The sequence below is a fragment of the Amblyraja radiata genome, chromosome 32, assembly GCF_010909765.2.
Source record: "Amblyraja radiata isolate CabotCenter1 chromosome 32, sAmbRad1.1.pri, whole genome shotgun sequence".
NCBI lineage: Eukaryota > Metazoa > Chordata > Chondrichthyes > Rajiformes > Rajidae > Amblyraja > Amblyraja radiata.
The window spans coordinates 13,980,737-13,997,485 of NC_045987.1; the positions used below are offsets into that span (position 1 = coordinate 13,980,737).

At 35.9% G+C, this 16,749-nt stretch overlaps 1 protein-coding gene across 2 annotated transcripts in view; it reads left to right on the forward strand.

The window, feature by feature from the left end:
- Positions 1-15,198, forward strand: part of nup188 (nucleoporin 188) — a 72,527-nt gene extending 57,329 nt beyond the window's left edge. Inside the window, exons 43-45 of one of the 2 annotated variants that reach the window (XM_033049015.1) lie at positions 1,978-2,051; positions 10,248-10,377; positions 12,771-15,198. In XM_033049015.1, coding sequence (XP_032904906.1) covers positions 1,978-2,051; positions 10,248-10,377; positions 12,771-12,947 — 381 coding nt within the window. In that variant the 3' untranslated portion in view covers positions 12,948-15,198. The remainder of the gene's footprint in view (positions 1-1,977; positions 2,052-10,247; positions 10,378-12,770) is intronic. The other variant, XM_033049014.1, reaches the window with a different exon arrangement.
- The last annotated feature ends 1,551 nt before the right edge of the window (positions 15,199-16,749 follow it).

The window sequence follows — 16,749 nt, forward strand, 5'->3', positions numbered from 1 at the left end:
ATATACACCTTTGTGATGTGCCCTGTCAGATTTTACTAAAAGATTGAGAGCAAATAATCTGTGCTGGGCTTTTACAAGTATTTCACATTGTGGGAAAATTACAAGCAAAATTAAATATTGAGCTCAGAATCCCAACACTGAGTTGGGAAAGTTGCTTTGAATTGATATCAGGTACCCTTGTGCTGCAGGAGCACTTCACCAGGGACTGCAGTGGTTCTTGCTTCATCCTCTCAAGGGCAGTTAGGAATGAGCAATAAATGCTTCCCCTGCCAGCAATGCACAGATCCCCCCAAAAATGAATACTTTTTTTGTTATGGGTTATAAATGAGGGTTGACAATCTGTATGCAGTGGTATATCTGTTAATAGACAGATTTTTTCTTACCTTTATTTGAAATTATGTGAAGCGGTACAGAATGTTTAGATTCTATTATGCTTTAAGCATCATTTATAACTTTGGGGGAAAGCTCAACTTTTTCTCCTAAGTTTTCTGCTTAATTGTATTCAGGCACATGGTTGCTCATTGTACCAGGAACACCTAACATAATAATGAATTTGTCCTACAATGTAATACTGTTGCACTGAAATAAAAAGAGAAAATGTTGGGAATATTCAGTAGTTCAGTGGATTTGGAGAGAGAAACACAGTTAATGTTTCAGGTTGATGACTTTTCACCAAAATTGGAGATAGATAGGAAAGGAGAGAACAAGGATTCTAATAAAGGTAGAAGTCTGCTCAGTAAGTGCAATACTTGTTTTGTGACCGATATTATAAGAGGTCAAACTCTTATTGGTTGCAAAGCCCTGGAAGATACGGAGGGATGAGACTCTACCACGGTTGCAATTTGTTAGTTGTCCTTTGCTGGCAGATACATTAATTTGGAAGCATTTCAAAACCTGCTCAGCTGCTTTGCAACCTTCTAGAACCATTTGTTCATACAAAAGTAAAAGATGAGTAAGATACCAAAAAGCATTGTTTCCAATGAGCTCTACCCCTGGTGGAGGAATGAGGCATGATGGGGCAAAATTGTTGAAGACTGTGGTATATAATATGATAAAGTACTCAAACAGTTTTTGCTTCTGGCATAACAATCTGATCTTGTGATCCAAATCCATAGCCCCCTGAGTGTGGCAACTAAAGTAGATACAGTGGTAAAGACGGCCCTTGGTATGCTTGCTTTCATAGGTTGGGGTTTTGAGTATAAAAGTTAGGAAGTCATAATGCATAATAGGGTGTTGGTTAGGCTAATGGGTCTGTCCGACTTAGGCGACTGCAGGAGACTATGCGGTCGCCACATGTTCGCGGGTGGTTGCCGGGTAGTTGCCTTCTTGGTCGTGAGGAGTTCTGGGAACTAGTTGCGGCCTCATTATGGTCGCCGCAATCTTTTCAACATGGAGAGTAGCGAGAATTCTCGTGCCGTAGGTGCAGTGGTAGTGGGTAGCCAGGAGGTCGTAGGTTCTCGTAGGTTGTTGCCGGCCTGACCGGTGAATTTCATTGGCTCATTGGGGAAAAAAATCGTAAGCAGTAGTTTTCAGAACCAAGGATAACCGATCGGTAATGTTAATGTCCTCCAAACCTCACAGCCGTATATCTCTGGCTTATTAAAAGTTGTCTCCACTCCAGTGGTGTGGTGTGGTGTGGTGTGTGTGTATCAATTACTAGAGGGCATAGTTTTAAGGCGAGATAGGGGCAAAGTTTTAAGGAGATGTGCAGGGTTAGTCTTTTACACAGAGGATGGTGAGTGCCTGGAATGCACTGTCGTCATTGAGACAGATATGCTAGTGGCATTTACGAGACTTTTGAATAGACATATTGATATGGAGAGATATGGATTTTGTGCAGGCAAATAACAATTGGTCGGCATCTTATTCGGCACAGACATTGCTGGCCGAAAAGCCTGTTCTTGTTCTTGTGGTGTACTGTTGTATGTTTTAAAGACATGGAGAGTTCTTGTCTTACCTTTATTTTCTTTTATTTAGATCGATAAGAAGAAGGAACCAATGTCGTTAAATGTGATACCACTAACTTCACCTGAAGAGACAAAATCTTTGAAGTAAGTTTAAAACGGATGGGTTTTCATTAAAGATTTTTAACTTTAATAGTGTCACATTTTACTATCAGCTTCAGTATTGAAGAAAGTTAGTTTCAAAGAGCCAGCATCATACATTAGGGAAAGCTTTTCCACAATGTTTTGTTAGGCCCCGCACGTACCCCTGGGGGCCTTGGTTATCTTTGCCTTTTTATCTACTTGTTTCTTTTTAGGATGCTTCTACAAAAGTAACATATCCAAATGGTTATCTACGTATCATTGTCATACAGTAAAGACCTGTTTATGAAAACAGAAAATGCTGGAAATATTAATTGTCTTTGGAGATAGAGACAGAGTTAACATATCAATTAGGGGAAGAGGGTGAAGGTGGAGAAAACTGCTGGAGGGAGATGAGCAGGGGTACAAAGACGACCAGTGTATGGAATTGATGATATAAGGAAGATGACAATGGACATTAGGGGAGAAGTGAAGGGTAGATAGAACCAGGTGGGAGAGTGGATCTGGTGAATGAAATGTGTGACAGTAGGCGAATGGAACCAGGAGGGTGAGGGGACAAATTGGGAGGTTGGGGGCTCGGGGAGGGTGGGTGTATGTGACAGGGAACAAAAATAGAGGACCAGGGATGGATTGGTGGAGAGAGATTTATGAAAGGGAAATTTATATTTGACTTATCTTTTGGAGTTGTTTGAAGATGTTTCTAGCAGATGTTGAGATTTGGGTAGCTTTTGATGAAGTCCCATACAGAAGGTGGTTGAACAAGATTCAAGCATGTCGAATTGGTGGTCAGCTTCTTGTGCATTCAAATTTGGTGAATGAAGTTTGGGAGTAAATTGATTCTCTTTGCAGTGGCAGGTTCTAACTTGTGGGAATTGTGGCTGGCTTTAATAAACTAAAAGACAGTGTTTCCATCTGGAACTGAGGGTGAATGTGAGTGTGTAGAGAGACTTCCAAGAGATGTCGGCAAGAATAAGTGGTCAGATGAGGATTTATTTTAGTTAGAAGAAATGGAAAATAAAATATTGGGGAACTTTGATATCAAAGGACCGAGGTATCCTTAGATGCAGTTCACCAATAGCCTACAGCTTCAGGAAGGAAAGATTATGATGGCTTTTATTGCATGGGTAGGGATGGCCTTGATGAGAGCACACATTGTATGTTGTGTACAATTTTAATCTACATGCTTAGATATTCTTGCTATAGTTGGAGTACACCAAAAATTCACCAGACGGTTTCCTGAGCACCCGTTTGTCAGATGTGAAGAGATGGAGTAAGAAGGGCCTCTTCACTCAGTGTTTGGTGAATGTTTAGAATTCTCTGTCCCAGTCAGTTGTAGAGGTTCAATCATTAATTGCATTCAAAACTGAGATCAGTAGACATCTGGATATTAGAGGAGGCAAGGTATATCGGGATAAGCTGGAAAAGTGAGATAGAAGGATCATGTTGAATGGTGAAGTGTGGTTTGAGGGGCCAAATATTCTTATGTTCTTAAATCTTATGTTAGTCAGGATATTTTAAAATGTGCCCATCTATAGTTTATGTTAAAACAAGAGGTTTCCTCAGGCAATTGAAATGCATTCAAAAACTAACTGCAGTGTGTGGGTTAAACTTGCACGTATTCTGTTGAAGCGAAGTACCCGTATACACTTCCCTAAAGAATGAGTTCAGATTTTTTTTTTTTTTTTGTTTTTGTTTTTTGTTGTTGTTTATTTTATTAGAAGTTAATACAGTACAAAACAGTACAGTGGAACCTAATTTTAGGTGCCAACTATGTCATACCGTAATCCATTCTATGTACAACCTCTAGTTTTATGTTATGAGAAGGAAGTAAGCAAGACAAGAAAAAGAAAACAATAGAAAGGGGAAAAAGTGGAAAAATAGATGGTAGAGAGTAGAAAAACGTGAAGTGTGTATATAAAAAATAAATAAAATAAAATAAAAAAGAAAAAGTGGAAAGTAGAAATAGAAGAGAAGGCCCCTTAAAAGAGAATTTTTCAAATCTGTATTCGGAGATGTAGATCTATCCACGTCATGAACTGAAATCAGCAATCCTTATGGTACCGCTGCATCACATGATTCCAAAAAGTCGATGAAAGGAGACCAACTCCTTAAGAATTGGTCATATTTATCTATTAGTCGGAGTCTCATTTCTTCAAGGCGTGCTATGTCCATCATATTCCTAATCCACATTTTAACAGTTGGTATGGTTGTATTTTGGTCTTTATTTAAATTGGTATCTTCTCCTATTATTCCAAATATAATCCATTCCATTTTGGGTTCTATTCTTGACTTGAAGAGCTTTATAAATATATCACTCCAAAATTTATTCAACTTTGTACATCCTACAAATGAATGTGTTATATTAGCGTTTTGAAACAAACATTTATCGCATCTGGGAGAGACGTTTGGATAAAATTTATTCAACCTAAATTATGTCTTGCATTAATAGAACAGTTATGTGTATTCATCAAATACTTTTCCCATCTATCCTTCGAGATCTTTATCATTAGCTCATGTTCCCAATCTTCCCTTAGTGCTTCTGTTGAGGGTGATTCTCTATATAATATATTATTATAAAAGTATGATATTAATTTTTGTGAATCAGCCTTAATATTCATTGCTTCTTCTAAAGGGTCTAAAAATATAGTTTGAAATCTATGTGTATATTTCTTCATAAAGTCACATACCTGTATATATTTAAAATATTGATTATCCTTCAATTTAAATTTTAATTTTATTTGTTGAAATGATAACAGTTTGCCCAATTCATACATATCCCCTACTTTCCTAATCCCCAGTCTATCCCATTGTTGATATGTGTTGTCGATGAGAGAAGGTTTGAATGCGGGGTTGTTCAATAGTGGAGTTAGTACTGATAAATTATTTAATTTCAAGGATACTTTTATTTGTTTCCAAATTCTTATTATATTGTGAATAATTGGGTTCTTCTTATATATTATACTATTCAATTTTATCGGTGAGAGCAGGATCGTTCCTATATCGTGCAGATAGCACTCCTCTTTCTCCATTCTTATCCACTCCAACTGCTGAGTGGAACTATCCAGCCAGTACATTATGTTCTTAATATGCACTGCCCAGTAGTAATACATAAAGTTAGGTAATGATAAACCCCCAACTTCTTTAGATTTGCACAAATGCTTTCGTTTAATTCTATGTGTTCTGTAATCCCATATAAAATTAGTGATAGTGGAATCTAGTTTTTTGAAAAAATATTTTGGAATATATATTGGGATCGCTTGAAACAAATATATTAATTGTGGTAAGAAAGTCATTTTTATAGCGTTAATTCTACCTATCAATGAGAGCGGAAGCGTTTTCCAAAATTTAATCATATTTTCGAATCAGTTTATTTAATAGTGGTATAAAATTGGCACTAAATAATGATTTGTCTTCTCGTAATTTGAATACCCAGATACTTGAATTTTTCTGTTGCAATTTTGAAGGGGAATTTTAGTAAGTGTCTCGAATCCTGTGGTTTTAAAGACATAATTTCGCTTTTATTCCAATTTATTCTATATCCTGAAAAAGAGCCGAATTCCTCAATTAGTGTTAATAAGGTGGGTATACTCGTTTGTGTATTAGTAATATATAAAAGGATATCATCAGCATATAGTGAAATTTTATTCTTTGAGTCCTTAGTGTTATATCCGTGAATATTCGGGTGATTTCTAATCCTTTCGGCCAACGGTTCTATCATAAGGGCAAATAACAATGGTGATAAGGCACACCATTGCCTATTACCCCTTGATAAGTAAAATTTTGGAGATAGCGTATTGTTAGTTAGTATTCTTGCCGTAGGTCTATCGTAAAGTAGTTTAACCCATCTAATAAAATTCTCTCCCATATTGAATTTTTGGAGTACCTTGTATAAATACTGCCTTTCTACTTGATCAAATGCTTTCTCTGCATCCAGCGTGACAACTGAAATATCTTCATTGTCCTCATTATGAGAGTACATTATATTGAAAAGCCTTCTCAAATTATTAAATGATTGTCTTTTGGGTATAAATCCCATTTGATCCGTATTTATTAAATTGTTAATATAATTATTTAGCCTTCTAGCTAGAATCTTTGCTAAAATTTTCTGATCCGTATTTAGAAGTGAAATAGCTCTATAAGAACCCGGTTCATCTAAATCTTTATCTTTTTTTGGTATAAGTGTTATTGTTGCTTCTGCTAGGGTTTCTGGTAGTTTATTTTCAGTATAAGCCTGCGTGTATAAATTGAATAATCTTGGTACAATTGACTCCTGAAATCTTTTATAAAATTCATTACTAAAACCGTCTGGTCCTGGGGTCTTCCCATTTTTCAGTGAGTTTATTATTTGTTTTATTTCTTCATTAGTAATCCGTGCTCCTAATTGCTCTTGTTCTAAACTATCCAATTTTGGGAGCTTGCAATTATCTAAAAAATTTGTAATTTTACTTACATCTGTATTTATTTTAGATGTATATAAATTGTGATAAAATTGGGCAAACCTCTTATTAATATCCTTAGGCAGTGTTAAAAACTCACCCTTATCCGATTTAATTTTAGTAATAGTTTTTTCCTTTTCTCGTTGCTTCAGTTGCCTCGCAAGTAGTTTATGTGGCTTATCCCCAAATTCGAAGTGTGCTTGTTTTGTAATTTGGAATAATCTTATTACTCTAGCCGATAGTATTCTATTGACTTTATATTTCAATAAAGTTATCTTATTATGTTTATTTATGGTTGGGTCAGTTGCATTGTCCAGTTCTAGTAATTTTATTTTCTGTTCTATCCGCTGAAGTTCTCTTTTATTTTCCTTATTTTGAAAACTTTGGTAAGAAATGATGACACCGCGAATATATGCCTTGAATGTTTCCCATAATAGCGGTGCAGAAATACCCGGCGTGTCATTTATTTCAAATTTTTTTTTAAATTTGTTCTTTTATATACTCATAACCCTGTGGGTTATTTAATATGTGTACATTGAATCTCCAAAAAGGTTTTATACTCGGCATTCCCTCAATTTTAAGTATAAAAGTCAATGGTGAATGATCAGAAATAATACTATTATGATATGATGGTTTATTCGTATACGGGATTAATTTTGTGTCCTATAAAAAATAGTCAATTCGCGAATAAGTTTTGTGAACTGATGAATAAAATGAGTATTCCCTACCACTTGGATTTGCTATTCTCCAAACATCAGCTATGTTATTATTTTTTATATAAGTATTTAAAAATTCACAGGTCTTAGTTTTAACAAGACGCTTCCCTAGCTTTATTGATTTATCTAAGTATGGATCTATAACACAGTTAAAATCTCCCCCCATTATTATATTTTGATAATTATGCTCTGCAATTAAATCTATTATTTTCCTAAAAAATTGTGGGTTATCAAAATTAGGCGCGTAAATATTTATCATAGTTAATGGTGTATTGTAAATTTCTCCCGTGACTATAACATATCTTCCCTCTTTATCAGATATAGATTTCTTTAATTTAAAAGGTATACCCTTCCGAATTATAATGGCCGTGCCTCTTGCTTTAGAGGTGAATGAGGAGTAATAGGTTTGACCTATCCAATTTGCCCTTAATCTGATCTGAATTTGTTGTTGCAAATGTGTCTCTTGTAGGAAAGCAATATCCATATTTAATGATTTTAATTGTGCCAGAATTTTACCCCTCTTAATTGGCTCATTCGCACCTCTGATGTTCCAACTACAGAAGGTGAGACCTCTGATATTTATTCGACTATTATCTTGCATTGGCTATTATTACCAGACTGTATGATTCATGTGATGCAGCCAAGTACCTCGGAATCCCGAATCCAGAGTTGTCCTTCATAATTTCTACAGTAGTTTTACATCTCCTGACGCTATTAAACATAATTAAGGGAAAGAGAAAAACATAAAATAAAGTGTACATAAAAATTATTAAGTCATACAACACATAATTGTGAATAAATAAAAAAAGGGAATGTAATTTATCAAAAAAGCGATAAATTACAAAAAAGCCACCTAAGGTAGCTAGGTTTGTTTTTAAATTGACCTCCGTCGATGAGATTATGCACTGGGCCTTATCCCCCTATTAGAATTTGACCCAACGTTAGTCGGTTCCCTCTAATTGTTACCAAAATTATCATATCAGGTCAATTAATCGCTGAACAGTTTAAAATAGAATAAAATAAAAGGGAAGGTAGAAGATTTGGATTAAAATAAAATAAATTATGGGTTAAAATACCTCGTCAATAATTACACTGTTCATTTACCTGTATGTTAATTAATTCATAAATAGTATTTAGTATTTAAAATATATGTCTAACCTCCCCCATCCTTCCTGCTATATAGTTAGTCGTGTTAGTATAGTACATTACACCTTTAACGTTAGTTGAGTTTATTGCGCGTAAGTGGTTAATTAGTTAGTTAGTTATATGTATAAATAATAGGTCATATAGTGTGGAACAGATGCCTCATATATGGCCATTTCAAAAGGAGACGGTCTCATAGTTCGCACAGATTTGTTGAACAACAATTTAGCATATGTGGTCATTCATTCTGGCGCTAGCAGTGAATTGTAGCTTTATTGAATTTAGCCTTGCATCTTTCACTGTGGAATTTGAACTCCAGACTTCTGCTTTTGTTGTTTATGTTACCATAAACTGTTTACTGTAGCAATTTTAATAATAAAGTGTGAACTGTTTTAGATTCTCAAATGGCTTTTAATTAACATAAATGGTGTCGCCGGGAATTTGTTGTGCTTTGTTTTAATTCTGTGGTGAATCGTAGTAAACTACTTGATTCTCAGCTGTATGTGCATCACCTCATAACATCCCACCTACTAATGTTGGCCGTGGTCTTTGTTCTGAGGGAGTTTGTTGCTGTTTTCACAAGCACACCATTGGTAGTTGGAAGGAGTAGTGGTTGTTGGTAAAGATGGCTTCAGTGCCCAAGAGAAACATACCTGAAATGCCTAAAGATATAATTTAACTGTTGTGGCCAAGAATAAGGTCCATAAGGCTGCACAAGCTGCCATTGACAAAGGCATAATGAAATATATGCCATGCTGTAACTGGCAATATTTGTGATTGTGTTGTGTTGTTAATTGTATTGTTTTATGCTATGAGCAAAGTATAGTGAATGGATGAATTTGTTTCCATGGTATCGTAAGTCTGGAGGTTTAAGATTTTTCTGTAGTTCTCAGACCACACGTGTGGTATAGCTCAAAATATTTGTCAGAGAGCCAGATTCTATGATTGGGGAGAGTAATTTAATCTATACCGGCTGTTCTATAGTTTGCTGCAAAGTTTGTAATTGCTGAAAGTTTTACGGATTAATCATTCTTGGAGTGTTTTTAACATTTATTAAAAATCAGCCCACCATACAAAAAAATAAAATTTACATATCAGTAATCTTGATTATTTTTATAGACCAGCCTTGTGGCAATGCCTGCCCTAATTTAGTCTTTGAGTGGCAATCAAATGTTTATAGCTTGTAGCATTGCTCTGTGATTTGAGAACCACAGCCGGGCTAATATTCCATTGTTGTACTGAGTTACATGAACATTGACTTCTCCAATTTCCGGTAGCCCTTGCTGTCTTCTCCCTTTCTTAGCTCTCCCTCAGCCCTCTGGCTCCTCCTCTTCCTTTCTCCTTTCTTCTCCCACCGCCCCCCCCCCCCCCCCCCCCCACATCAGTCTGAAGAAGGGTTTTGGCTCGAAACTTTGCCTATTTCCTTCGCTGCTGCACCCCCTGAGTTTCTCCAGCACTTTTGTCTCCCTTCGATTTTCCAGCATCTGCAGTTCCTTCTTAAACCAAGCGTTACATTGTCTGATGTCCTGTTTGGTTGAGAAAAAGAAAGATCATCCATTGTTCTGCTACATGTCATTTAACCAAGATTAACTGTTCATTTATCTCTCTCAATGCAAATTGACTGCTATGCTTTGTTAAATTGCAAGCAACAAAACCTCTTCAGCAACCTACGAGGGACAATATAAATCCAAGCTCTTTCGTTATTTCAAAATCAAATGTTCCAATTACAGTCTTTGTCTACTCATCTTGAACAAACTTCTACCCTTCATTTGGTTGGCTTGAACAATGTTAAGATTAGCTAGTGCAATTTTAATGGTTGAATTTCTTGATTTTATTAGTAGCCTCGAGCAGGGAAGTTCCATTGATCCCTTCCCTAATAAAGTTAACTGTTTACATTTATTTTGAAGGGCCCTTTTGAGGTTCACGATGGAAAATTGTTTCTATACATTGATTTCACAAGCGGTGCGTTATCTGAAGGATCCATCTGTGCACTCGCGGGACAAGCAGAGGATGAAGCAGGAGCTGAGCTCGGAACTGGTAACTGAAGTTTCATGTGAACCACTGCACTGACTAGCCATTGTACAACTGATTTTCATATTTTGTTGTCATTCCTCTCCTGTTTTCTTTTGTATTTTTAAGTATTTGAGGTTATAGTTCAATCCTAATAGTCAGTTTGATTTTAAAATTCTTGAATCCTAGACATTGTAATTCCGTTGAGTCCCCTGATCAGTCAAGTTAAATTATTCCAGTGTCCTGGTCAGCAATTGCACTTTTTCCAAATGGTGATTTGGGGATTAAAATCTTACTGATACAATTTAAGAACTGCAGTTATCAATTTGTACTGTAGAGGACACCAAAGGTCTTGAGGCTGTTATCAAAACAATTGTTAGTGCATTCAGAAAGTATTCAGACCCCTTCACCTTTTCCAGTTTGTTACTTTACAGCCTTAATTTAAAATGGATTAGATTCATTTTTTTTAATCATCAATCTACACACAATACCCCAGAATAAATAAGTGAAAACAGGTGTTTAGAAATTTTTGCAAAGTAATTAAAAATAAATAACTGAAATATCAGATTTACATAAGATTTCAGACCCTTTGCAATGACACACAAAATTGAGCTTAGGTTCATCCTTGAGATGTTTCTACAACTTGATTGAGTCCACCAGTGGTAAATTAAATTGATTGGACATGATTTGGAAAGGCACACACCTGTCTATATAAGGATCCACAGTTGACAGTGCATGTCAGAACAAAAACCAAGTCATGAAGACGAAGGAATTGTCCATAGACCTCAGACAGGATTGTGTCGAGACACAGATCTGGGGAAGGGTATAAAACAATTTCTGCAGCATTGCAGGTCCTGAAGAGCACAGTGGCCTCCGTTATTCTTAAATGGAAGAACTTTGGAACCACCAGGACTCTTCATAGAGCTGGCCTCCGGCCAAACTGAGCAGTCGGGGGAGAAGGGCCTTGGTCAGGGAGGTGACCAAGAACCTGATGGTCACTCTGACAGAGCTCCAGAGTTCCTCTGTGGAGATGGGAGAACCTTCCAGAAGGACAACTATATCTGCAGCACTCCACCAATCAGGCCTTTATGGTAGAGTGGCCAGACGGAAGCCACTCCTCAGTAAAAGGCACATGACAGCCCGCTTGGACTCTAAATGAGAAACACGATTCTCTGTGTGAAACCAAGATTGAACTCCATGGCCTGAATGCCAAGCGTCACGTCTGGAGGAAACCAGGTACCGCTCATCACCTGGCCAACACTTTACCTACGGCGAGGCATGGTGGTGGCAGCATCATGCTGTGGGGATGTTTTACCGCGGCAGGATCGAGGGAAAGATGAACAGAGCAAACTACAGAGATATCCTTGATGAAAACCTGCTCCAGAGCATTCTAGACCTCAGACTGGGGCGGAGGTTCACCTTCCAACAGGACAATGACTCTAAGCACCCAGCCAAGACAACGCAGGAGTGGCTTTGTGACAAGTCTGTGAATGTCCTTGAGTGGCACAGCCAGAGCCTGGACTTGAAGCCGATCAAACATCTCTGGAGGGACCTGAAAAATAGCTGTGCATTGACGCTCCCCATCCAACCTGACAGAGCTTGAGAGGATCTGCAGAGAAGAATGGGAGAAATTACCCAAATACAGGTGTGCCAGGCTTGTAGTGTCATATCCAAGAAGACTTGAGGCTGTAATCGCTGCCAAAGGTGCCTCAAAGTACTGAGTAAAGGGTCTGAATACTTATGTAAATGTGATATTTCAGTTATTTCTTTTTAATTAGTTTGCAAAAATTTCTAAACGCCTGTTTTTGCTTTTTTTATTATGGGGCATTGTGAGGATTGGCGATTAAAAAAAAGAATTTAATGCATTTTAGGCTGTAACGTAACAAAATGTGGAAAAAGTGAAGGGGTCTGAATACTTTCTGAATGCACTGCATTCATTCTACTGTTGTATTTTATCCAGTTTCAAGCTGTGCAGAAAATGGTATACAGGCAGAAGAAATCATTAAATATATACTGAGAGAACCATCTGGTTAGGATAATTGGTTGTTTTGGATTTGCGCTTGGTTAAATATCTGCACGATAGAAGTTGTAGTTTTGGTCTTTTTGTAATTTGAAAATTAATGATGTAACTTGTAAATCTTCTGACCCATAAATTGACTGGAGTACTTGGGAACAGTATCTCTCAGGAATAATTTAAACCAATTTATGCTCATATTCCAAAAGATCCTTGAGATAGCAGTCTAGGACACGGATTCAGTAATGAAACTCAAATACAAAGAAGAACATGTTTACTCTTCACTTTAATGTTTCAATGTAGAAATTTAAGAATAAATGAACAGTCTTGCAGAAAAATATGTAGATCATATAAAGAAATGTTGAATTATGTCCTGTCACTTATTCACATTTAAAAATTGTTTCAGAGCACAGTTCTGTCCAGTATTTCTCGCTATTCTCGTCGTGGGGCACCATCGTCTCCTGCTGCAGCCTTACTGCTGTCTCCTTCCAACAAATCCACCAGCTCTACATCCAAGTGTCCAGAAAGCCAGGAACCCTTAATTCAGCTGGTCCAGGCCTTTGTTCGACAGATCCAGAGATAATAAGGAGCAAATAAACCTCAGATTTTAATGCTCTGCAATTCTCAATGAATATAACTTAAATTGCAATATTTTTCACTGTCAGTTTGCTTTTTACTGACCAAAGCTAATGTGAATACAAATGACAAAATGGATTGGTGTGAAACAGAACAATTGGTAACTTAAATTTATTCTTGAAAACACATTTTTGTGTATGTTTTTAAATGTACCATTTGTCTCAAAGTTAAAGATAGGTAGAATTAAGTTACATAATATAACGTGATAGCTTATTAGGATCAATAGCAGCTGTTTCTAAACAACAGAATTGTACAAAAGCATTCTTCAATACATGTGAGAGATCCACATCATGTGATAAGAAATCTTGAGACTTTTTCCAATGTTGTAAAATTGTAGCAGGAAAGGTAGGAGTAAAGCTTCCTAGATAATATTTTTTATATAGCATCTTTAAACTCCATTTACTTAGATTTAAAACACTTCCTCCTAGTTGAAAGATAGCCAGTGGAAGTTACTGTGATAACAATGGGTACCTAATTGGTCACCGGTGTTCTGAGCATCACTGTTTTATTTTTGGCTATCAAGAAAATGCATTCCAGATTGGTAGAGCCATTATAGTTTACAGCTATTTATTACTTTATATGCCCTGTATTTCAGCCTTTGGGCTTTTCTTGCAAAGCTTACCAAAGAATCCTGAATATGTACTTCCAGCTGTTTTGTCTTCATTACTATCTGCTGTTTTTAGTCTGATAAAGAGAACTAAGTACTAGTCCCAGAAACTATTTCAGGGGAGCTGTTGAAACATGTTTGAGCAAAGCAATTTTAGTCACTTAAATAGTTAGTCCTGAGGTTCAGATAAGTGAAATATTTCTTTGTCAGAAAAAAAAGTTTTAAAAAAAGGCTTTGCATATTCTTGTAAAAGGTGCTCTCGTTTTCATTGAGGGTTTTTGCAATAATTGATGATGATTAGAAACAACCAACGACAATGTCTTCTCGGCAGGCTCTAAAACGAGAATAATGTATCAGTTGATATTGATGATTACTTTACTAGGGAAGATTATACCCAAATGTTACCTAAAGGTAAATGTAATTTTGCTTGAGCATTGGCTAAGATTGCCATTGAAAAAAAATCTTATTTTGAGGTTAATTATGTTCTAACAATATTATAGTTATTTATCAGCCTGGGCTTCCAGTTTCACCAAATGGTTTGACATGATTTGTATTTAATGGATAGAATAGTGGGGGTGGTTTGCTGACTGAGATGCCAAGATATTCAAGCCGTTTAAAAAATATTTCATGACATCCTCCCATCTTATAATTATTCACCATGGCAAAGTGCTATTGAATGTAAATTCCAAAGCACTTGCTAAATATTTTTAAAAAGCTTGCGGTCCCCAAAATAAAGAGAAAAAAAAAGACTTTGTGACTAAACCAAATTCTGCAAAGAAATGTCAAAATATTAGTGAAAACTTTGGAAACAAATCATTATTGTAGAATTTTACATCTGCCCAATGATCATGTATTTAGTAAAAGACAGTTTGATTCAAGGATGCATGTCATAATCTCTATCCATGAAATTGCCATATGTGTTGTAACTCAATTGGTAAAACCATTCTGAGGCGGCTCTTGATTTACGGCTAAACACAAACCATAGATACCCAGATTAACTACTGTAAACTCAATAATGTGCTCTTTCAAGAACGGTTGGCTTACATTAGATTTAAGTAGTGGACTTTTGTTTTACTGCCATGCACAGTATTGAAAATTTGTACTTAAGTATTTTCACAGAAAACTTTAGTCAAAATCTGTTTAATTTCACCTACAACATAGTGTGAAATTATATATTTAATTGACCTCCATTTAGTGTCAGACTTTTTTTCTTGTGTCACGTTTTGTTTGATAGATATAGGAGTAGGAAATTTATTAATACTGGTGCTCGATACTTAATCAATTTGCACTATTACTTGGAGCTTATGCATTGCAGTTACATGGGGAAAACAACCTTGCACTCCAGCAAAACTAAATATTTCACTATTCTATTGCTGATTATTGTCTGGAAATGTTTTTGACAGTCACCTTTGTTGATAGCATATCTAAGTTAGTTTTAAGGCTTGACTAATCATTGCAATCTTGACAGAGTATGTAAAATAATAACTAAAAGTTTGGGATTTGTGTCTTAAACCAATGCTGTCACGGGTAAAATTGTCTTCTGAGATTTTCCAAAACACAGTGTAATGGAAATCAAGGGGATTGTTTACTTTAAAAAAAATTGGGTAAAAGAAACACTGTTTTACAGTTTAAATTAAAATATGTATTCCCAATAATGGCAAAAAGGTATGAAAATAGTCAGCTAGTTAAGTAAAGACAGCAGTTGATGCTAAACAATGCAGTATCAAATTCAATCAGTCCTGCCTGATTTCATTTTAAATTGTTCAATAAAAACCTAAATCTCTACGAAGTACATTTAAGAACCATGGGGAAATTGCTGTATAAAGTTAACAGGTCATAACTGTCAGGAGGACAAGTTGATTTGAACTGAGGTGGATGATAAACTCAGATTTGTTTTTTTAAAGACTAATTAATCGATAATGTTAATAACAGAAATCATTGTAGAGAGTTGCATATACCTTTTGGTTCATCTAGTTTGTAAATGTTTTTAAAACCTAAGTAGTGCCCTTATTCAAGTGTTTTTGGGGTCTGATAAAGACATTGAAGGAGTATTTAAAGCTTGTTTGGACCTGCATGCAAGTTGCTTTTTTTTTATCATGTAAATACAAGTTCCAGTGTTACCACATTCTAGCAAAGATGTGTGTTGGACTGTCCTGCTTTCTTTACACAATAGAATAGAAATTGAACCAGGTAGTTTAAATTCATGAATAAATTGACATACATCAATATGTTCATTTATTGCATCATTGATATAAGTATTTTTGTACTTTAACATTGTTGATTTGAGCTTTCCCTGTACTGCACCCTTCTTACTTTAATTAATCTAAATGTTGTTTAAGCTTCTGCATCTAGCATTAACTACTATGGATTTTAATTGCCACATTGCATCTGGAACCTGATTCTATATTCCAAACCAGTAGAAATTCTCTGTAGAGCTCTTCTACCAAATCACAGGCTTTGTATTGAACAGAGTGATTTGCCTTTATCATTAGCAACACTGACACTATCATGTTTCAATGTTTTCGTAATGCAAGATTTAATTTGCATCGCTACCTTCTGTTATTTGGCTAACTGGTCTAGAGTTTTCTGGACTATAACCACTGTTTCCTTTATGGATTGAATAATATCCAGTAATTTAAAATTTAGTTATTTTCAATTTGTTTATCTTTACTGTTATCTGAATTTTCCACAGATGTGTATGGAATACACATTTGTTACCTTTAGAAACTTGCTAGCTGCATATGAAAGTACCACGTTTCAAAACATGTACAATTGAACTTGAACATTGCTGTAAATGTAAAGTCAGTGCAAGTTGTTTTAAAGCGTCTTTGCTTTTGTGCATATGGTTAAGTTGCTTGAACATAATGCATTACTAGTTATAGTGTGACATGTTAATTTAAAAGATATGGAGTTTAGTTTACTAATGGCCTAAGCTTACTCAAGTGTGTAGTTCTTTGTTGGTTGCTGAACATGTTAAATATTCTCCCTTGCAGTGTTTAGACACTTTGGTACCGAGAGCACAGGAAGGAGAAATTACATGGGGCCAGTTAAAGTTGCAAGCCAAAATGAGTAATCCTGTCCCAAATGAAAACATGCAGAATAGGTATCCAAATGTTTTTCTTCAGGATACAGTACTGCACTT